This window comes from Toxorhynchites rutilus, chromosome 2 (assembly GCF_029784135.1).
Source record: "Toxorhynchites rutilus septentrionalis strain SRP chromosome 2, ASM2978413v1, whole genome shotgun sequence".
In the NCBI taxonomy this organism is placed as follows: Eukaryota; Metazoa; Arthropoda; class Insecta; order Diptera; family Culicidae; genus Toxorhynchites; species Toxorhynchites rutilus.
In genome coordinates, this window is record NC_073745.1 from 226,827,769 (window position 1) to 226,851,001 (window position 23,233).

The 23,233-nt window shown below is 37.8% G+C and overlaps 1 protein-coding gene across 1 annotated transcript; it reads right to left on the reverse strand.

Annotated features, from left to right (window-relative positions):
- Positions 1–6,528: 6,528 nt before the first annotated feature.
- Positions 6,529–8,718, reverse strand: LOC129770284 (neurofilament heavy polypeptide-like). The gene is made up of 2 exons (XM_055773013.1): positions 6,942–8,718; positions 6,529–6,881 (listed from the first exon to the last, which is right to left on the reverse strand). The coding sequence occupies exons 1-2, from the start codon at positions 8,672–8,674 to the stop codon at positions 6,623–6,625; spliced, it is 1,992 nt and encodes a 663-aa protein (XP_055628988.1). The 5' UTR covers positions 8,675–8,718; the 3' UTR covers positions 6,529–6,622.
- Positions 8,719–23,233: the final 14,515 nt, after the last annotated feature.

The window sequence follows — 23,233 nt, forward strand, 5'->3', positions numbered from 1 at the left end:
CATTAGCTTTGGAGATGAGAAATTGCTTTGTGAAATATTTGACAATTAGATCCGCTTGACTGATTGTTGGAAGTACCGAAAATGGATATTGCACTTTTTCCTGCTGTCATGAGCTTTTTTTTCTCTCTCCTGAAACGATATATCCGTCCGGCATTAGTGACTGACTGTCGACGACTGACTTTGTGCCGTCTTCTGTTACCGTGGACATGTTGACAAATTTAATTTTGGCTAGGTGTATGAAATGAAGCCGGTGTTTGATAATAGAATAACGACCAGTTGATGGGGTGGAGGCGAACCGACGTGGATGTTATGTAACTCGTGAAACACAATTATATCAGGTCGATTTGCAACCTTTGAAATTTATTTTTGAGAACCAATTCATTATATGTTTTTCGTTTTTTACATGTAAAGGGTACCCACATAAAATTGCATCACGGCAAAACACTGTTTTTACCTAGTTGTTACCTAGTTGACTGATCCTTTTCAAACTTTCAGACAATTAAATATAACCCATTAGTAAGCTTTTGGCATATTTATTTCATTCAACTTCAATACCATAACCGTATGCTCGCACCTTTTGCTTCACTCCACTCATAAGGTTCTGTACAACTTCTGGCTGAGCTTCTTTTGTGCGTAAACCAACTTTTTCTTCATGTCTTCCTCAGATTTGCCCTCCTTGGGATGCTTCCATAGTGCCTGCTTCATAATAGCCCATTTTTTTCGATGGGTCTTAGTTCCGGTACGTTGTGAGGGTTCATGTCTTTGGTTACGAAATTGACCCCGTTGGCTTCGTACCACTCCAGGACACCCTTTGAATAGTGACACGAAGCTAGGTCCGGCCAGAAGATCGTAGGGTACTCCTGTTGCTTCAACAGAGAATTCAGACGCTTCTGTAATCACTCCTTGAGGTAGATCTGCCCGTTCACAGTCCCAGTGGCCACGAACGGCGCACTTTGTTTGCCACATGAGGAGATCGCTTGTCAAAACATGTATTTCTTGGACATGTTTTCATGTATGGACAAACCATGTGTTTTCAAACTTTGAAAATTTCTGCTTCCTCACTTCCTCGGGAACATCAAACTTGTGTTGTGCGATGGAGAACAGTAGCAGGAGACTTACATCATCATCTATTATTAGACAATAAGGTTTCGTCAGCATCTGGGTATACAGTTTCTGGGCCCGTGACTTTCCCACCGCAGTTTGCCGTTCGTCACGATTTTGAGCCTTCTGCACTTTGTACGTACGCAGTCCCTCCTGGCCCTTGGTTCTCTGAACAAAAGACTGGGACAGGTTCAACTTTTTAGCCACATTCCTTGGCGAAGCATTGGGATTCCGCTTGAACGCTTTCACGACACGTGTGTGATCCTGATCACTAATAGAACATCCATTCTGACCGCATTTCTCCTTCCATTCGATAGTTTCGTAGTAACGTTTAATTCGCGACGTTGCTTTCCGGATGATACCATTTTTTGCTATTGTGTTATAATTTATCTAAAGTTTTTTTTCAAACAAACGTTATCCGGCCGGATAACGAGTAACTATTAAAAATTATCCAAGTAGCTGTTCGATTTTTCGAACACTTGACCTAAAATGGGTTGAACATTATATTTTTTAATTCTCAAACGTTTAGCTGGAGAAAGAAACTAAACTTTGGAGCAGGGGTACCATATACACAGAATAATCTGTATTCATCTAGATTTTTCAGACTTCTGTAGTGAATCTGTAGTTTTTTGACAGTTTTTTTTGAGTTTTATCCAGAATTTACAGATTTTTCAAAATAACGTTCCAATATGTGTTGTATCTTTAAGTCGATAATATTTTTCCCAATTCAATTTGATGTGTAGATTAGTGATGAAACGGATAGTGGTTTGGCCGGATATCCAGCGGCCGGATATTCGACTCTTTATTAGCAAATACAAAATTAAAAGAAACGACATGTGGCAAATAAACGTTCAATGTAATAATGAAATTTTTCGTTTAGAGTTTTCTATGAACGTATCTATATATATATATATATATATATATATATATATATATATATATATATATATATATATATATATATATATATATATATATATATATATATATATATATATATATATATATATATATATATATATATATATATATATATATATATATATATATATATATATATATATATACTGAACCTACTGAACCGATCAACATGAAAATTGGTATGTAGAGGTTTTTGGGGCCGCCGAAGGTTTTCGTGATATTTTGAGACCCCTCCCCCTCTCTAAGGGGGGCTGCCATACAAATTAAACACACATTTCTACATTACTCGGGAATTAATCATGCAAATGAAACGAAATTAGGCATATCGAGGTTTTAGGGTGCAATAAATGTTTTTATGGTCGTTAGACTCTCCAGCCCCCTCTTTAAGGGGGGGGGGGGTGCTGCCATACAAATGAAACACAAATTTCTGCATTACGCGAGAATTAATCAATCAAACGAAACCAAATTTGACATATGGAGGTTTTAGGGTGCAATAAATGTTCCTATGGTAGTTAGATACTCCACCCCTCTTTTTAAGGGGGGGGGCTGCCATACAAATGAAACACAAATTTCTGCATTACTCGAGAATTAATCAATCAAATGAAACCAAATTTGGCATATTGAGGTTTTAGGATGCAATAAATGTTTCTATGGTGGTTAGATACTCCACTCCCCTCTCTAAGGGGGGCTGCCATACGAATGAAACACAAATTTCTGCATTACTCGAGAGTTAATCAAGCAAATGGAACCAAATTTTGCATGTGAAGGTTTTAGGGTGCATTAAATGTTTTTACGGTCTAACCTCTACCACACTCTGTGAGGGGGAGCTGCCATAAAAAGTTAAACGGGGTCGATTAGAAGATCAATCAATGAACAGTTCTGCGATTGGACCCATGAACATGCTCATAGTAAGAAAACGTGAATGTTTGAAGGTATTGATAACAAAAAACAAATTTTGGGCGGGACGAAGTTTGCCGGGTCAGCTAGTATACATATTTTGCATCTGTTTACTTCACCCTGATCATGCTCAAATTAGTTGTTATGAAACATTTTTTGAAATTACTGAAAATATTTTATTTTATCACATACACAGAGATTTTAATCAAAGAAATGCGGATTTCGTCATTGATTTTGATAATGAATTTATTTTGCTTCCAGTTGTGGGTGATAATAAGACTCTGCAACTTATTTTTGATAAAATAGCCGGTCTAGGATTGAATCAAATAAACAATGTTTATAACGGACAGAAATGCTATTTGAACTTCTTGTCGACAAATATGACCGAATATTTCTGTGTGACTGAATCATCAACTCTACTTTGGAAAAAATGAAGCTTTCCACACAGCTTTCGAATATTTTATATTTATAGAAAACATTCAAAAACCATTTGATTATGAATTTGAGAAAGTCTCTGATTACATATTTTTGGTTGTACTAACGTAAGGACATTCATCACTATTCACTCACGAGACGCGACACGGAACTAGGACACAACACTTATAATCCTTACAAAAATTCAATGGGTTCAAATTACCTTTTTTGTCGACCGGGCGACCGGCTCGATGTTGCCCATCTACTGGACGAAAAAGGTAATTTGAACCCTTTTAATGTTTGTAAGGATTATAAGTGTTGTGTCCTAGTTCCGTGTCGCGTCTCGTGAGTGAATAGTAAGTCTCTGATTACACTAAATTAAACTTCCAATTAATTAGGTGTAGGCTTAACAACATCAATTGGCAGGGCATATTTAGAAGTGTGGAAAACATTGAAGTTGCAGTGACGATTTTTCACTCGATAATCAAGGAAATTATAGAGGATGAGATACCAACAAGACGAAAAAGAAGAAACATAACCGCAAAATATCAGGTTTGGTTAAATCGAAACATAAAGAATCTAAAAAATAAAAACCAGAAGGCACATAAAACTTATAAGAAATACAAATTTGACGCAAATATTGAAAATTATCTGAACATTTGCGAACAGCTCAACTCAACTGTTAAAAACGGCTTTGAAGATTGCAATCCAAAAACAGAGTCTGACATAAAGTCTTGCCCGGAAAGATTCATCAATAACATAAAAACAAAATTAAAAAGTAACGGTTGTCCATCACGCATGCACCTTGAAGAAACCGCGGGGAATAACCCAGAAAAAAATGCATCCACTTTGCAATATTTTTTCAAGAGTTTGATATTTAAACATAGGAGGACGACCGAGATCGTAATTTCTTTGCATTTCTTCCAGAATTTCGATGTGATGTTGGCGTCAGACAACTAACTTACAGTGAAATTTTAAACGCATTAAATAAGCTTGACGGAAATCCACCGATACTTATAAAAAAATTGGCATCTGAATTAACTCATCCACTTTTATGGCTTTTCAATAATTCATTGGAATCGGAAAGGTTCCCAAAAATATGGAAATACTCCTTTCTTGTACCAAATTATCGTGGAGCAGCAATTATTTCTTGCATCCTAAAATTCTGTGAGGCCATAAAAAAATCATAAACTGTGTGAGTGGTTCTGCCATAGAAATGAAAGACGAATTTCTGCATTACTCGAAAATTAATCGAGAAAATTTAACCAAATTAGGCATCTGGAGGTTTTAGGGTGCAATGAATGTTTCTATGGTGATTAGACTCTCTACCCCCCTCTCTAAGGGGGGTGACATACAAATGAAATACAAATTTCTGCATTACTCGAGAATTATTCAAACAAATGAAACCAAATTAAGCATACGGAGGTTTTAGGGTGCAATAAATGTCTCTAAGATAGTTAGACACTCCACCACCCTCTCTAAGGGGGGATGCCATACAAATGAAAGACAAATTTCTGCATAACTCGAAAACTAATCGAGCAAACGGATGAAATTTTATAGTAAAAAAATAATTTTAAATGGTAAATTGGAAAACCGATCAATGAACAATTCTGCGATTGGACCCATGAACGTGCGTTTTGTAAGAAAACGTGGATGTGACGAAAAATAAATTTTGGGCGGGACGAAGTTTGCCGTGTCAGCTAGTTTTTTATAAAGAAAAATTAATAACTTTGAGTAGAGTTGAGAAATTGTTTGCAAAGTTTTGCATCGCAAAATGTTTTGCAAATGCAAAATGTAAGCTCTAAAAGTCTTCTGAAGACAGTTTGCATGTAAAATTTGCAATATAAAAGTTTAAAGCAAAAAAATCGTTTTTTATGGTGACCCTAAAGCAAAAAGCACTATATCGGTTATTTCAAGAGATAGAAAAAAAACTGCAAATTTCCACTTAAATGCACCTCCTGGATCATTGTGCAATGGTAATCAAGTTGGAGCTCTGTACACTGACTCTAGTAATGTTTGCGATCGTGTTTATACACCTACTCAAAATGAAAGGGGTGTAAGTGACATGTTCGATTTTCTCTTCATCGTCTTTCTCTCTTTCTCACACGCATAGCATTTTGTTGTTTTGGTACAGTTTGCAATGAAGAGCTCCTCTAATTTACCCCAAATTTTGATCGAGGCTAGCGAAAACGGTTGAACGTATCAAAATGAAACGTTCAAGTAGTTTATTTATCTATTTGTCGCCAATCTAGGTAGACCAAAACACCCTTAAATCTAATTGAGGGGCTTAGAATGCAAGGGGTATAAGTGACTTGATCGATTTCTCTTCGGCAAAAACGTTCCTATTTGAGTTTGCTATAGAACCCGATAGATGAGGTTCTGACTTAGCTTCCACATAGTCAAATACAGCTGGGAATGAGTTTGCAGCTAAGTTAGGACCGAAGGAGAGAGAGAGTCGATGTAGAGAAATCGATCAATTCACTTACACCCCTTTCATTCTCAGCCCCTCAATTAGATTTAAGGGTGTTTTGGTCTACCTAGATTGGCGACAAATAGATAAATAAACTACTTGAACGTTTCATTTTGATACGTTCAACCGTTTTCGCTAGCCTCGATCAAAATTTGGGGTAAATTAGAGGAGCTCTTCATTGCAAACTGTACCAAAACAACAAAATGCTATGCGTACCCTCAAAATGAACGTAACTTGAGCTGAGTTTTAGTGTAGAAATGTTTCCAGTGGATTGATGCAAACAATACTGCCATTTATCTATAAATGATTCAGTTATAGGCGTTCAAAATCATTCAAGGATTCGTTACATGTTCAATGTTTGAGATTTATATTTTCACACCCTATACAAGCACCATCAAGCACAGTAAAGCGTAGTCCTATGATAAAATCGTGTACTTCACTCTCGGTTGGGTTCCGACATTTCCCCAACGATTTCGAAGTTTCGTTTCTGGATCTTTTTGGGTAAGATTTACTCTTGTTACCAAAAATAACACGATCCAAAAATTTTGAGCCCAGCGTGCTCAGCGCTTGTGGAAACGCTGCTAATGTTCCATTGAGGAACGACGATACGCATGTTTAGTGATAGGGTAGGAGCTATGATCGGATTGATGGTCTCATTAAACAACCTCAAAAAAATCGTTTTATTCTGAAGAATTCCATCCGCGAATTGACGAATTGAGTTCCATAGAATATTTTTGTGGGACAGGACAGTAATGGTGTTCTATCAAAATATATTTTCACATTTAAGTCATACGAGCAATGTGTTTGCTTCATCCAAAGTTACATCGACGCTGTAGATGACGGCCGAAACTTCCTCGACGCGGTAAGTAAAACCGAACCGGGTGAATTTGTAGTTTGTATCAATCCTGGGTAGCCGGGAAATATGACATGATATCCCGGGAACCACGTCGGAAGTGATGAACCCTGCAACTGAATGAAATTCTCTTTTTTGGGTCGATTGAGTTTCAAATCAATGTCGTAGAAACTGTCCAGCTTTTGGGGCTCTGCTTGTATTGCTTTTGTCGCTATTTTTTGCATGCTATAATAAATATTTTGCAGTTATGTTTGAACAGGATGAACTGGAAAGTGGCAAGCTTACCTCTTTTCCAGCACCACTTTGGCAGCAGTTTCACTTGGTGCCGGGACCAGACTTGCATTCAGTGCTATCTCAGCCGTTGCCCGATCCAAGCTGTTTATTGTGTTTATCTCTTCGACTGGAATGTTTTCAGGCACTATTGCGTCACCAGCGGCACCGACTATTTCCGTCGTGGGAACTGTCTCGGGAAATAAGCATTCAACAGTTTTTTCAGGAGAATCGGTCAGTGACACTCCCTTTTCTGTCAGTTCCATTATTTCTGCCATTTTTATGGCCTTATCCAATTCTTCCTCGGTTGGAGCAATGTACGTAAATTCCTGTGCTTCTTGATACTGCCTTCGAATATCCTCGCGTTCCTCTCTGGAATAGGGTCTTCTACTAGAAACGTGCTTTTTCCGTTCCTCAAGTAGTCTACGGTATTCTTTCTGGCACTCTGCACGTTGTTTATAATTATCGATTCTCTCGCGTCGAGCTAACTCACGCTGTGCCCGTCTTGCTTCAAAGTTGGGCGAAACATCACCCGGAGATTCCTTTATGCAACCCAACTCCGGTCGTAGACTTTTTCTTTGTCTAGCAGCGATCGCTTCCGCTTGTGCTATTTTTTCTTCGAACTCCCGATTTTCAAGAATCTCTCGATTCCACTCGGCAGTGACCTCTAGGAGTTGTCTCATTTTCGGACTTTGCGTTACACCATATCTCTCGCGAAACGCTGGCATGTCCAGCGTTTCAGTTTCTGCCAGAGGGCGACTTTCTCGGGTGTAAATTGTCTTGAGTCTCTCCAGAATTGCACCTTTCTTAGCTTTCAACTCCTGCATCTCGGCGGTCGCCTGCTGAAGCCGATTCAAATCGGCCCTCAGTGTTCCCGCAAACTGTTTCGTTGCAATCACTGAGGGTTCCTCGGGGAACTCGTATATTTTTTTCTGCTTAGGTTCTGCCCGAGTAGGTCTCTGGACAGGTTTGCGAATTGGCGTTTTAGCGGTAGTGGCCTTCGGTGAGGGTGTCGGGGCCCAGTCAACAAACTCTACGTCCCGTCCAGCGACCTTGTATGTGACGGCGGTCTCATCGAACTGAAGCTTCCGAACTGGCCTCGGTGGAGTGGGTGGTGTAGTTCGCAAAGTGGGAGGTTTTATCGTCGCAGTAGAACTAGGCGTGGTAGCGGGTCGGGTTCGGGTAAGTGGTGTTCTTAGCTGTGAATCTCCACGCGGGACCGATTTTGGGATGAGCTTAGGTGTTTTAATATACGCCGGTTTAGGCAGCAGTGATGTAGACACCACTCGAGCAACGGGGATTGCAACATGAGCAGTGGTTGGTGGTCGAAGTCTCGTTGGTTTTGGTATTGCGGCTAGCTTCGATGATCCTGGAAGTGGTATGAGTTTGGCTTCCCCCGGTCGGGGTAGCATTCTTCGAGGAGTTTTCAGCAGGATTTCGGTACTTGACGATGGTTTCTGTAGCGTAGAAGTTAGGAACTGCCTTTGAGCAAGTGGCGGAGCCAACCTTGAGCGGGACGGCGTTTTCGGAGGTGCGTTGCGACTCAATGGGAGTGCTGCTCCACTGGGCGCTCGGATGTCGCTACGAGGTGGTGCAAGTCCCCCTGGAGGAACACCAGAACCAGGTGGTCGAAGCTGTCGTGCTTGGCCAGGGTTGCGACTTGGCGGTTGTATTCTGCTGACGGTGGCTCTAGTGGGACTTTGACGGAGGTGCCGAGGCGAAATAATTTCGGTTAATTGAGGATTCATCACGTCTAAAATTTAAGTACTGGCAGGAGTTTACTGAATTGTGACTGATATTAAAACAGATAAAAAAAAACTTGTAATGGCTTGCTTTGTCGCAAAGAGATGATGAAAATTTATAATTAAACATATAATATAATAAATTTGTAGTTTTCCATTTTATATAAAGAAACAACCCTTATCGCATTGATGTCATAATATTAAAATCACGGCTTGTTTGATCAGTATGGCGATTTGTATAAGCAACGATTACCTTCATCTCCAATCAAGACTACATTTTCAAAAGGTGTGAATGTGAAAATTACTGTAGTATACTAAAAAATATTGATTTACCAAAATGATATGTATAATCACTGATATGCTTATTGATTATACAGCAAAAATGTTTACGGTGGCGTTACGATTTTAATTATCATATATACTGTTAAAAAGATTGGTTTTGGTAGAAATTTGAAGTAACGTGCAAATTTCAAAATGTCATGAAAAATCATTTTTCAGTTGTCTAGGATCAGTTTTCTACCAGTTGTTGGAGATAATATGGACTTTATTGTGTCAAAAAATTATATTTTAAAAAAATGTAGTTCTTGAGATATTCCAGTTTTGAACATTATTTTCAATTTTTTCGGACAAAAATAAGTATTTTTCTGTGTGTATTTTTTCAGAATTGTAATCTATAATTTTGCCTAAGACATCATTTCTATCAAATAATCCGTTATAGTTTATTTTCCGAAATGATACCATTTTTGCATAAGTCCTTTTCAAAAAATGGTCGTGATCGTATTTAAAAAACTAGTAACGCGAAATGGCATCGTACCTAGTTGGAAAGGTTTCTGCCAAATCAAAAGTATGAATTTAAAATGGTTTCGTGTTGATTGGTGGAATCCCTCTCCTATCAAAAACGGCACTATCTTAAAATGAAAAAAGACTCGAGCTTCGAGAAGCAAAAACATTTCGAGCCGAATCCGATTCACTTCGCATGATTTAAATTGTTCGTTATTCAGTTACTTCTTGCACATATGTTTTAATATAATATGTTATTATTATTATCGACCATAAACAAATCATAAAATGAATTTCATAACTTTTGTTCATTATTCATGTCTGGTCAAAGATTATAATGGAATAACAACCAAGTAATAAGTTTTATAAAAATCAATAACTGATTTCTTTCAAAGAATTGGTGCCAACACAACGCGTGTCCCCCCTTTTGTACAACTTCTATGTAAGCGACATTGACAATTGCCTTACACAAAATTGCAGCTTAAGACAACTTGCAGATGATGGAGTAGTGTCTGTCGTAGGATCAAAAAAATCCGACCTGCAAGAACCCTTACAAGATACTTTGAACAATTTTTCAACCTGGGCCATTGGGCTAGGGATCGAATTCTCCACGGAGAAAACAGAGATGGTGGTTTTTTCTAGGAAGCATAGACCAGCAAACTTCAACTTTTGGGTAAACCGATCACTCATGCTATGTCATTCAAGTATCTTGGGGTATGGTTCGACTCCAAATGTACTTGGGGGGCCCATATTAGGTATCTGAGTAAAAAATGCCAACAAAGAATAAACTTTCTCCGTATAATTACCGGCACCTGGTGGGGAGCCCATCCCGAAGATCTTATAATGTTGTATCGAACAACTATTCTCTCAGTGATGGAGTATGGCAGTTTCTGTTTTCAATCAGCTGCCAAAACACACCTCATTAAACTCGAGCGAATTCAGTATCTTTGTCTCCGTATCGCGTTGGGATGTATGCCCTCAACGCATACCATGAGTCTCGAGGTTTTGGCAGGCCTACTCCCACTAAAAGATCGCTTCAATTTATTATCTCTTCGGTTCTTCATCCGGTGTAAGGTCATGAACCCATTGGTGATCGGAAATTTTGAGCAGCTGATCGGGCTAAATTTTCATTCTGGATTCATGACTTCATATCATGAATTCATCGCCATGCAGGTTGATCCTTCTTCGTATATTCCCAACCGTGTTTGTTTTCCTGACTACATCAATTCCTCTGTACATTTTGATCTGTTCATGAAGGATAAAATCCATGGAATTCCAGATTATCATCGATCGGGGATCGTTCCTACGATCTTCAATGCAAAATATGGGCGTATCAATTGTGATAATATGTACTTTACTGATGGGTCCTCTATGAATGAGTCCACAGGATTTGGAGTGTTCAACGAATTTTTTAGCACCTCCCATAGTCTTCAGAATCCTTGCTCAGTGTATATTGCTGAATTGGCAGCAATACACTGGGCGCTGGAAAGCGTCGCCTCACGACCTTTTGAACACTATTACATTGTAACGGATAGTCTTAGCTCTGTCGAAGCTATCCGTTCAGTGAGGCCGGAAAAGCACTCGCCGTACTTCCTTGAGAGAATACGAGAAATTTTGAGTGCTTTAACCAGACGCTGTTATGTCATTACCTTTGTCTGGGTCCCTTCACATTGCTCAATTCCGGGTAATGAGAGGGCTGACTCATTGGCAAAGGTAGGTGCAATTGAAGGCGATATTTATCAGCGTCAAATCGCCTTCCATGAATTTTATTCTTTAGTCCGTAAAAATACCATCGCTAACTGGCAACGTAAGTGGAACGAAGATGAATTGGGTCGGTGGTTTCATTCGATTATCCCTAAGGTTAGCCTCAAACCATGGTTCAAAAGTCTGGACTTGAGTCGGGACTTTATTCGCACCTTCTCTCGACTCATGTCCAATCACTGTTCGTTAGACGCGCTACTCTTTCGTATTAATCTTGCCGACAACAATCTTTGTGTTTGTGGCCAAGGTTACCACGACATCGAACACGTTGTGTGGTCGTGCGAGCTGTATCTTGTCGCCAGATCGAATTTAGAAGACACCCTTCGGGCCCGAGGAAAGCAGCCCATGGTGCCGGTGAGAGACGTGTTGGCTCGGTTAGACCTTGATTACATGTCCCAAATATATGTATTCCTTAAAGCTATCGATCTTCGTGTGTGATTGTCTTTATACCCTCAGTTTTTATTTTTCCTTTTCCTTTGTGAGAGATCGGATCCCTTCTTAAGAATAAGATGAAATGTAAATACATATTAGATATAAGATAGGTTTAAGAATTGAGTGTGATGAGTGTGATTGAGAGTGTGAGTGAGATCATTGTCAACATATCCTCATATTCCCTCCTTTTCCTGAAGAAAATATGTCACCCTTCTAAGCTCGAGTCGACCGCGAGTAACCGGTTTCCTATTATATTAACATTAGAATTAAGGAAAAATGTATATATACTAGTAACAATACAGTAAGGAGTTCGGCTCCTTTAAACTTATGTAACTGAGCCTGTAAAAATAAACGATTTGAATAAAAAAAAACTTGTATGACACCCATACATCCAGCTTTTTTTGGAATCCAATCTTTTGCAAATGGTTCCGAACGGTTTTATGGTCTATACCCAGTTCCTGACCAATCGAGCGAGTGCTCACATGCCGGTCTACTTGGATGATTTCAACGATTTTATCGGTTTCCACGACGATTGGCCTACCAGTACGGGGTGTATCTTCGACAGCCACTACACCAGAACGAAATCGATCAAACCAACGCTGTGCTGTGCGAATCCTTACAGTATCGGGTCCATAAACTACACGATTTTTTTCGGCCTTCGCCTTCGTTGCAGGTAGTAAAAACGTAAAATATGGCAAATTTCTTGCTTGGTGGACTCCATCTTTGACGCGCTATAACTTGAGACTAAAAAGGACAATCACAACACTGCCAAAACGACACTTGTAGCACAGATTGTCGTCTTTAAATAGCCGTATAGTATGACCCGATGCGATAAGTACAACACAAGATATGTTTAAGTGTTGCAATGTATTGACAATATACGACATTTCTTTTTCCCCAACCCAATATAATCGAATCTGTATATAATCGAGTCCGACCTGTATTTGGGTTTCATGAACCCATGTACGGAATAAAAAAAAAACACATTTAGAAGATGATTTTTCCGAAATTTTATATTGAAGGAACTTTATTAGAACGCTACTCATTCACAAAAAAGATGCAGCAGCATTTTTTCCAACGAAGGAGGAAGAAAATCAATAACCATTTTACCTCAATAACCATTTTGTCAAGGTTTTTGGTGGGATTAAAATCAATGTTCACTGGAAAGCAAATTTACAATTTTTTTTCTACGAGCAAAAAAAACAAAAAGAAAAGGTCGATTTTCGTTTTTTCTTTTTTTGGAGTAGAACGAATCGATCCGAACAATTGGAAATCGGAGAGGCAAAGATCGATCTTCTAAATATCGATCCAAGATCGCCCAATCATATTCACTATCACTAATTTGACATCCTTAAAAGCTACCCAAGTGTTGACATTATGTTTTTAAAATTTGTCAGACGGTGAGATTAAAATCGATGAGCACTGGAAGTAAAAACTCTAAAATCGAAAAAAACGAAGGGAAAAGCTCGATCTTCACATTTTTTTCGGTTACAATGAATCGATCCAAAAAATCGGAAACCAAAATGGAAAAGAATAATCTTTTGAAAATCGATCTAAGATCGATTCTTCTGATGAACGATTATGTCAACCGTGAAATGAACGGAGGACATAAAGAGCAAAATGAACAATGCTTTGTGCAAACAAATTATACACAAAGCGTTATTGGAGTGTCAGTCTATTCTTTGTGAAATGGCAAATTAAACAGAACAAGTAGCAGCTGTCAAAATTGTGCACATGTCATAGAATGTTGCCAGTTTGAATGTGTATACCTCTTTGAAACATTTGTTATCCATTCAAAATTACGTTCGTAAAAAGAGATACGATTGTGTGATACCTTGAATGAATATAAAAAAAGGAAAAACTGCCGGCGTACTGATTTATGGTTGAAAGTGAATGGGGAGACGACCTAACATCTGAATCACGATTGAAAAGTTTGAGTGTTCAAAACAGAGCATGTATCTATTCGAGATCCGCGCAAGGGTCGAACTGTTCTCGTAACGTTGTAACAAAGGGGAAAAAGAGTGTTTCGTGAGGGATGCGTCGCTCAATTCACGAAAAATTGTGACACACCCCCTCCCTAGTTCCCAAATAACTCTCAGAGATGCATACACCGTAAAGACAGGCGGACACGATGGCTTCTGCGCATGATCCCCGTCACGGCTACTATTTCGTGAGTGTCTTTACGACGTTGTGCTTCGTGTTTTTTGTGTGATGAGGCAACAGACGAGTGACGTCACCGTTCGCTGTTTGCTGGACTTTTCCCAGTATCATTAGACAAGCCAACGATTGAAGTTAAATTTCTCGTCAAATCCAGAAAATGATAAAATTGATCATATCTTTTCTCTCGCTCTCGTCGTTGGTTGCTGTTCTGGTGCCATCTTAAAGCTGATACTCTGTGTTAGTGTGGTACGAATCGATAGAGCTTTGAAGCCGCACTTTTTGGGGGAAATTTCCCATCATTTCAGGACAAAGCGAGACTACGCCAGTTACGGTCGCTGGAGGGTCATCGTTCTCCGGTGTAAAGTGTGACGGTTTCCCTATGTATTGGCAATTTACAGATACTCGGATAATGATTTATTTAAACATTGTAAAAGCCTTTAAGCTTGAATAAATAATCGAGCCTTCCATTGATCCAAGAGTGGCAATTAATTTCAAGAGCAGCAGTGTGTTTCCCAGTTCGACGTGGATCATTTGATATTAAATAACCATAAATATAACACCAGCTGGTCTGTAAAGATGTTTGCTTGACGATAAATTATATAACACACCGGCGTATCTTGAAGTGCAATATGTCCATAGATCTGTTTCTTTCTCAATGTACTTTCTTTTTACAATTGGTGTACTATACATTGCTTCTCTGGGACAAGAAATGTGTGCTTCGGTCGCGTAGAACGGTTTGTACAATTAAGGAGGTGTCGTCCACTTTGCATTCCATTTATAGCGTGCCCCCTCGGATATCCTGTGCCTTTCAGCATCGATATCACATTCTGAAATCATTATAGTTCACCCATTCCAATAGCTTTCGTTTCGATTCCTTTTGCACTATATAGCCCATTCAAGTATCGGTGGTTGGCTTTCTCTTTGTTGCTGTTGGGGTTTTTGTTTTGTTTCGTGCACTTTTTTTTTCGATCGACCGAAATAAAAGCCTACCTTTTTCGAGAATCGTAAAAACGTTCCTCGTTCTGGTTGGCCCGAATTGTTTGGGTTGCCCGTGTTGTCCCCAGACGGTCATATCTGGAATCAAGGTAATGTAAATTTAAATTACGATAATTTCAATAAAAAGCAGCATGACTGTTTTGCTGTATTGTGGTGAATACGCAAATGAAAAGGTTGGTGTGGCTCTGGTGGTGTTTGCCGCCTTTGTAGCAAATAGCTATTTTTTTTGGGAGGAATAGTGATGTATTTATTGCGCAGACTGGTGAAATGGGAAATAAAAATACAATTCTAATGTTTCCCTCGGTGTAACATCTCAGTTGAAATTTTATTTGATTACAATTTTATCGTTCTTTTTTTGCTGCCTGTGCGTGTCCTAATTTTAGGACTGAGAACGTTCCTTCTAATTCCTTGTGTAAATAGAGATATATGCTGTGAGTGAATACTATTGATCAGATTTTTTGTAGAGAAATTTAATTTTAAATGAGTATACGTTCAACGTGAAAATGTGTCCGGAAAACAGCATAGTTTCAATTTGAGTTTGGATTGAATCTAAGGCGAGTGCCAACCTAATTCTAATCTCGTGCAGTTTAGGAGGATTACAATTAGATTGACACTCGCCCTAGATTCAATCCAAACTAAAATAGCAACTTTACTATTTTCCGGACACGTTTTCACATGCCCTTCATTTAATCTTAGACATGCCAGGAAAAGGCGATGGTGATTTTAGAACGATTAATGAGTGTATCAGTGAATTTTCTTTTCAACTGATAGTCCCGATTTGTCTCACAGTCTAACCTTTAATTTCGTCATGTAGTCGTGCATAACATTTTTGAGCACAATTGTTGTTCAAGTGTTTCGGACTTCGCCATATCGAGTTTCGAAACAAATAAACAGCAAATATCATTTTTTCCAAATTCATTAATTTTTATAGGTTTCAGTTACATAAGTTTTAAGGAGTCGATTGCCTTTACATTTTTGCTTAATTTTGTGGGGAATAGGATGGAAAACCGATTACTGTCGGAAGACTCGATGTTAGTAGGATGATATATTTTCTTCCGGAATGGGAGAGTATATAAGAACATTGAGACAACCGAGGCAAACATGAAGATATATAGCTTTTAGAGAAAGATAGATTAGAGACATGACATGTTACCAACCCATTTCTGACTGGTACATTGAATTGCTTCCTTTCGAAGTCCGAAGGAAGTTTTCTCAATTCGACCTTGTGAAAAGACGTTTCTCGCACGACCAGATGACATGTTTTATGTCCTAATTGACGAATTTCATGCCAACTTGACTGGCCGTTGGCAGCACCATCTCAGATATCAGTGGAGCGTTGTGGGTGTAAAGACATGGGTTATTTAAGCAACTTTGCATACTTGAAATATTCGAAAAATAATTAGACTACTTTTTGGAAAAAGCCAAAATGTTTTTCTTTATTTTTTACAAAATTGTATAACATAAAAAACTATTTTTTTTTATTATTCGTTTATTTTTACAGGCTCAGTTACTTAAGTTTAAAGGAGCCGAATTCTCAAATATAATTTTAAAACTATATATATATATAAACAATTTTCTTACATCTATGGTTAGTAAGGTGGAAAACCGATTACTCGCGGTGTACTCGAGTTTAGGAGGGTGACATATTTTTAGGAGAAGGATGGGATATAAGGAAATTGTAACAATGTTGATGAACACTCAATTTATAAATCTATTCGTATATCTATAGTGTATTTACATTTCAACTTATTCTACTATTTATAGCAAGGGGACGAATTACCCGCAAAGGAATAAAAAACTATGATACCTACAAAATTCATGCCAAAGGATGAAATGTAGGGAATTGTTGAAATTTTAACAAAAAATACCACTAATTTTCTGGAAAAAAATTTCGCTGAAAAAAAAGTTATTTTAAAAATTAAATTCCCAAAAATATATTTTTGAATAGCCCTTAAAATTTTCAACAAGTTGTCCATACCTCGGAAGATTGGCACTTTTACAGAGAAAACGTTTTTCTAACAACAACTTTTTTATGTTTTCTTTGAAAGAAATACAACTAATCCTAATTTTTATTAAAGTCAAGACAGCGATATAGTGTATTTCACAAAATTTTAGATCTTATTAAAATATGAACTCGAAGATGTCAACTTTCTATCTGTTATAACGGGTGTTAAATAAAAAATGAGAATTTTTTCAATCACATATAAAAAAAAATTTTTTTTTCATCGATTTCAGTATTTTTTATTAATAACATAATGTATTTTCTTCAAAAAAATGTCAGTGAATGTTTGAGTAAGGGCCGTGGTCTGCTGTTCGACGCAACTTTGTCGCGATGCTCTCACAAGAACGTTGTACGGTTCTACGAAACGCATTTCCAGCAAGAAAAAAAGTTCACGGTGGCACATTTTAAGGTAGAAAATGTACCTGTCAGTACGGTATATCGTATCCTGAGTTCCCTGAACGTAGAGCGGAAGGTCGGAAGTGGTCGTCCGGTGACGATAATGACGAAGCAGAGAAAGACATCGTTAAAGAAGCTGTTTGACAACAAGGACGCAACCAGCCTGCGTGACGCCGGTCGGAAATATGGCTGCTCCCACGTATTGATCTATCGGACCCTCAAGATGGAAGGAATCGTCTGCAGGAAGAAGACGAGGTCGCCGGAGTACACGGAGGTGCAGATTGAGACGGTTAAATCACAGTGTCGGTGGATGACCAAAAAATACCGCGAGACGTCTTTCGTTCTGGACGACGAAAGCTATTTTCCGCTGTCCAAAACGCATATTCCAGGAAATGATAATTACTACTCCAGCGACAAGTCATCCACACCGCCTGAAGTGAAATACAAGTTCAAGCACAAGTTTGAAAAAAAAGGTTATGTTGTACATCGCCATTTCCAACCGAGGCATTTCAAAGCATTGGTTTAAGCCGAGCGGTCTGGCAATCAACCAACAAATCTATCGAGAAGAGTGCCTCGATAAAATCCTGAACGAGCATCACGCGGATGGGAAGTACGTCTTCTGGCCGGACAAGGCGTCTTCCCATTACGCCAAGAAGACGATGGCGTATCTTGAGGAGAAAAAGATACCGTTCGTGCCGAAAGATCGTAACCCAACAAACTTGCCCCAGTGCCGCCCAATAGAGAATTTCTTTGGCTCACTCAGTGCCCTAGTGTATAAAAACAATTGGAGGGCCAAGGACACGAAGCAACTGACTACAAGAATCCGGAATTGTATCCGGAAAATGGACGTAAGTGCCTTACAACGTTCTTGTGAGAGCATCGCGACAAAGTTGCGTCGAACAGCAGACCACGGCCCTTACTCAAACATTAACTGACATTTTTCTGAAGAAAATACATTATGTTATTAATAAAAAATACTGAAATCGATTAAAAAAAATAACAAAAAAATTTTATATGTGATTGAAAAAAATCTATTTTTTTATTTAACACCCGTTAGTTTTTAGAATATAAGTCATTTTTGCATGAAGACTTCTTAAAAAATAATGTTTTTCTCGTAACATTTTTGTTTGCAAATTCTCACGTTTGACATATTTTCGACATGTTTCTAAATAGAGAAAAGTTAGCAGAGCGTGCAAATTACGATAATTTATACATAAAAATGTTACGAATTAAACATTAATAGTATTTAAAAAAAAAAAAAAAAGTTGTTGTTCGAAAAACTTTTTCCATGTAAATGTACTCTTTTTCCGATGTATGGGTGACTTGTTGTAAATTCAAATGGGCTATTTATATCATTTTTTTCAGATTTTTAGAAACAAATGTTTTTGAGAAAAATAAATTTTAATTTTCAAAATATTTTATTTTTAATAATTTTTTTTTTAAAACTTTGTTTGATATTTTTTAGTGAAAACCTAAGTAATCTCCTACTTTTTATTCTCTGACCAACTTTTTGTAGATCTTATAGTTTGTAAATGAAGATTTTTGGAAAAAATTAAAAACTCAAAATTAAAAAAAACCCACAAAAAAATCTATCTGACCTACAAAATTTTAGTCAAAGAATGGAATGTAGGAAATTATTTTGGTTTTCATTAAAAATTATCAAAGAACTTTTTGAGCAAAAATTCAATTGAAAAAAAAATATTTTGAAAATTAGAAACCATTTTTCTCAAAAAACATGCTTTTAAAATTCTGAAAAAATAGATATAAATAGTCCTTCAAATTTCCAACAAGTTTTCCATACATCGGACGATGGGCACTTTTACATGGAAAAAGTTTTTCTAACAAGAATTTTTTCATGTTTTTCTTTGAAAAAATACTATTAATGTTCAATTCGTTACATTTTTATGTACAAATTATCGCATTTTAAATGCTCTGCTAACTTTTCTTTATTTAGAAACATGTCAAGAACACATAAAACACATTGTTGTTTTCTCTGTAAAAGTGCCCATTTTCCGATGTATGGACGACTTGTTGGAAATTATAAGGGCTATTCATATATATATATATATATATATATATATATATATATATTTTTTTTTTTTTTTTTATATATATATATATTATATAAAACTTTTATTATTTAATAACTTTTTTACTATTATTTTTACTATTATATATTATATATTATAATATTACTATATTTTTACTTACGCAGACTTTTGCATCTTTTAGTCTTAGATTGACCATGTGAAAGCAGTACTACACGCTACATATGAATGCCAAAATGACTCTCATCCAGACTGATTCGAAAGCTGTATGAATAAAATTGGTGAGTTGGGAAAAAATATTATTGAGATCAAGCCATAACTAGTATTGGTTCGTTATTTTGAAAAATCTGTAAATCTGTATGAAATCCAAAAAAGTCTTTAATCTGTATCTACAGATTGTTGGCTTCAAAAAGTCTGAAAAATCTGTATAAATGCAGATTATTCTGTAGATATGGTAACCCTGCTCGCAATGTGAGCCAGTATGTAGGCAACAAAATTGCTCGTTGCGTCGGGGAGGAAAGCGAAGTGTTAGTGCAATCCAAAAAACATACTCATTTCAATCGTCAAATAGTTTAACTTTTTTACTATATTTTATGTTCCTGTTTCAAGCAAAAAAAAAATGCTAGATAAATTTCCTGTCTAATGGTATATAACACGACATATGTCGCAATAACGATTTTGAGTAATATGCGTTTAAAAACTCTTATGAATCGTTACATTTTTCGTAGGGTGACCCCCTTATATAGAAATCAAAGACAGAGTCCTATGTCAAAATATATTCAGACGCGGAAATCGTAAGAAAAATAATGCGGTAAGCATTACTTGGCAGCTTAATTCTTCTTCTTTAGTTTTGGTTACACAGTCAACAAATGTTTCATAATTGACCATAACTTCGGATTATCAACGGGATTATACACCGTGGATTTGGGATAGTTTAACAGTCCAGTAAATTAACGAGCGGATAGTTCTTGATTTCTATTGCGAGTGAGCAATATCGAGTCGCGATGTGCTTGTTCCGGTGACGCCACCAGGAATTCTCAAGTGGTTTCCCAGGGATCGACAAGATACTGTATAAGTTGTGTTACGTGAACCAACTTGTTATAAGAATGTCTAATTCTTTAGTAGAAAGTATTATAGCAGTAATTTGTATTAATAATTATTATTTACACATGATATTTACTGAATTTTATGTCTAAGTTTTTGTTTTTTTTAAGTTTTTGAATGTGTATTTTGTATGAATAAGAGAATTTTTTAAGGAGATTGGTCGAATGTATCACTTTATTCTGGAAAAGAGGTCTCTTGCTTAAAATAGTTTAAGAGTAACTGATGTGTACTTATAATGTACTTATCCTGACAACAAATACCAACTGTTATTCTATACATTTCCAATGCAATCCAGTAAAATTTTTAGAATTTTAACTCATAAGAAATGGTTGCATTTTCTTGTGTCCGGTTGTCTTTATGTTAATTTTTGGCTACTCATCTGTCTATGTCCCAGTATCATTAATTGAATAGCCCTCGGAATTTGTATGGAATTCATGATATTTTTGAGGTAGGACTATGTTTAAAGTGAATATATGGAGAGATGGTGGGGGCGGCGTTGGCCGGGGTTAAATGGAAATCTAAACACTGAGCATGTAGGAAAAAATGAAAAATTTCAGTTGCTTCTAGCTCGAGCAATTCGTACTATATCGTAAAGATGTTTGTATAATCGAAAGGAAATATTTCTGTGCATATACAACCAGTGTAACAGCGGAATACAATCTGATTCAAGCGAAACATTGGGTCGTAAGCTCCACCCTTATGTGATGCTTGAGCCAGTCAGTATACACTTATTTCGCTGCAGCGCTACAGAAATATGTGTATTGGTTGTTCGTCCGAGGTGGTCACACCCTTGCATTTGTTAAGGGTTGGATTGTTGATTTTTTTTTAAATTCGATGATATTTTTTTCCTTCATTCCTTCATCTTCATTGCTGCTCAGGCTAAATCTCAGAAAGTCGATTTTGGGCCAAATTTTTTTTCTCGAGATGATATCAGATCTGGTCGTTTCATGCATTTTTAAGTCATTTGGGATTGAACAAAAAAAATCGATTTTCATAAGTTCATGTACACCGGACGCGGGCTTTCCGGGTTTTTGAAAAGCTATAACTCGTGCTAGTCTCCAATCACCTGGAATGAAACGCTTTCATTCGTTGAAGAGCAATTTCTCATGTTTCGAGCTACTCTCCATAATTTCTTCATTGACGTTCCTTGTGACAAAACTCCCACGAAATTTCGCCAATAAGCACGTTTTTCCTCTTTGATCAAGTTTTGAAATTGATTTTCAAGGGCTAAATATTATCAATGGCTCCACGTTTCCGAAAAGCTTTAAATGCATTTGATTTATCTAAATAAAGCTTGGAACACTGGCTATCCTCGTGACAAAACTTCCACGAAATTTCGCCAATAAGCACGTTTTTTCCCTTTGATCAAGTTTTCAAATTGATTTTCAAGGGCTAAATATTATCAATAGCTCCACGTTTCCGAAAAGCCTTAAATGCATTTGATTTATCTCAATAAAGCTTGGAACACTAGCTATCCCACCATGGATTGGGAGGCCTTCGACGAGTAGTGGAACCTGAGATGGGTTTCATTTGAGCGCGAACCGCACTGTCATAGATCAAACGAGAAAGGAAGTTATATTCCTCCAATGAAGATATACCATCTCTGAAATTGATGACTAGCACGAAGAGTCGCACTGGCAGCCTCAATTTGTTGATCATAACGTAGTTAGGGAGAGCAGAACCAGCAAAAGTTACTCGAAATTACGGCGTAAATTTAGTTTTTCCTCCTTCTTGGGAGACTTTCCCTAGTTGGCGGCAGTCCAAGATGTTAACACTCACCAAAGGGAGTTTTTCAAATCTACCAACTCCTTCTTTTATCATTTCACACGTCAGACCCGTTTCAGTAACCACCTCCGAGATTTCTACGTCATGGGATGGCACGTGAACACGATATTCTAGGGTGAATCTTTTCTGGTCGATCACAATATCGTTTGAGTGTTGCCGATCAGCCACGACAACACGCAGTTTGTTCGGTCTAATCTTGGAGATTCCGACCACGGAGGAGTAATATCTTGCCGGATCTTTCAAAACCTGAATGACATTGATAGATTTTTCGTTTGGTTTGGGCCAGAAGAAAATAACCCACGGGCTAGCTCCAGGTGCATCTTCTGGATAGACCTTGACACGGGGAGAGGAAACAACTGAAGGAGACTGGTAATCAACTGAGGAAGAGGTCGACGGTGGAGCGGAGGCGGGAACAGCAGGGTTGGGAGGTAAGATCGAGGGTTGAGTGGGAGCGGAAGCGGGAGATTGGGGGAGTGAAGCGGAAAGGTCCGAAATTTTCTTGAGGAGGACTTGTTAGGGTGGGTTAACTCTTCCTCTGAAGAGAGATCTCTTCACTCGTAACTCATACCATTTGTATAAACACCAAACACGTGATTCGAACCATGTGAAAGACAACATAACCTCAAAGTGCGCCAACTGTCTGTTTGATACAGCTTCAGCTATTTTCCAGCACCCTCTTCGTCGATATTTCTTTGTTCACCACCCTCAGCCGTTAAATGTAATCAGACAGTTTTGTTACGATCGGACACAAGCTTGTCCATTTTCCCTTTGGTGTTCTGCGGCATAGAACCACTGATCACTGCCGAAAGCTTGAGAAATCAAGCGGTTCCGATGGATGTTCTATTTCTCGTCTCTCGACATTCTCTTGTGGCAGCGTGTCAGAACTTCTACTTCCCAGTTGATCTATCGTACTGTTTCCCAAACGCGGTGCAATGGTTTTGTTACCTTTATGTGGACAATTGACCTTCATACGACCTTCCTCCTTACATCGGAAGCATTTCTGCTTTAGTCCTTCGTAATAGACTCTCCCCTTCCTATTACGGAACCTTTCTTTTGAATTCTAAGTACACTCCTTGTACACCGTTGAACATATTCAAACCC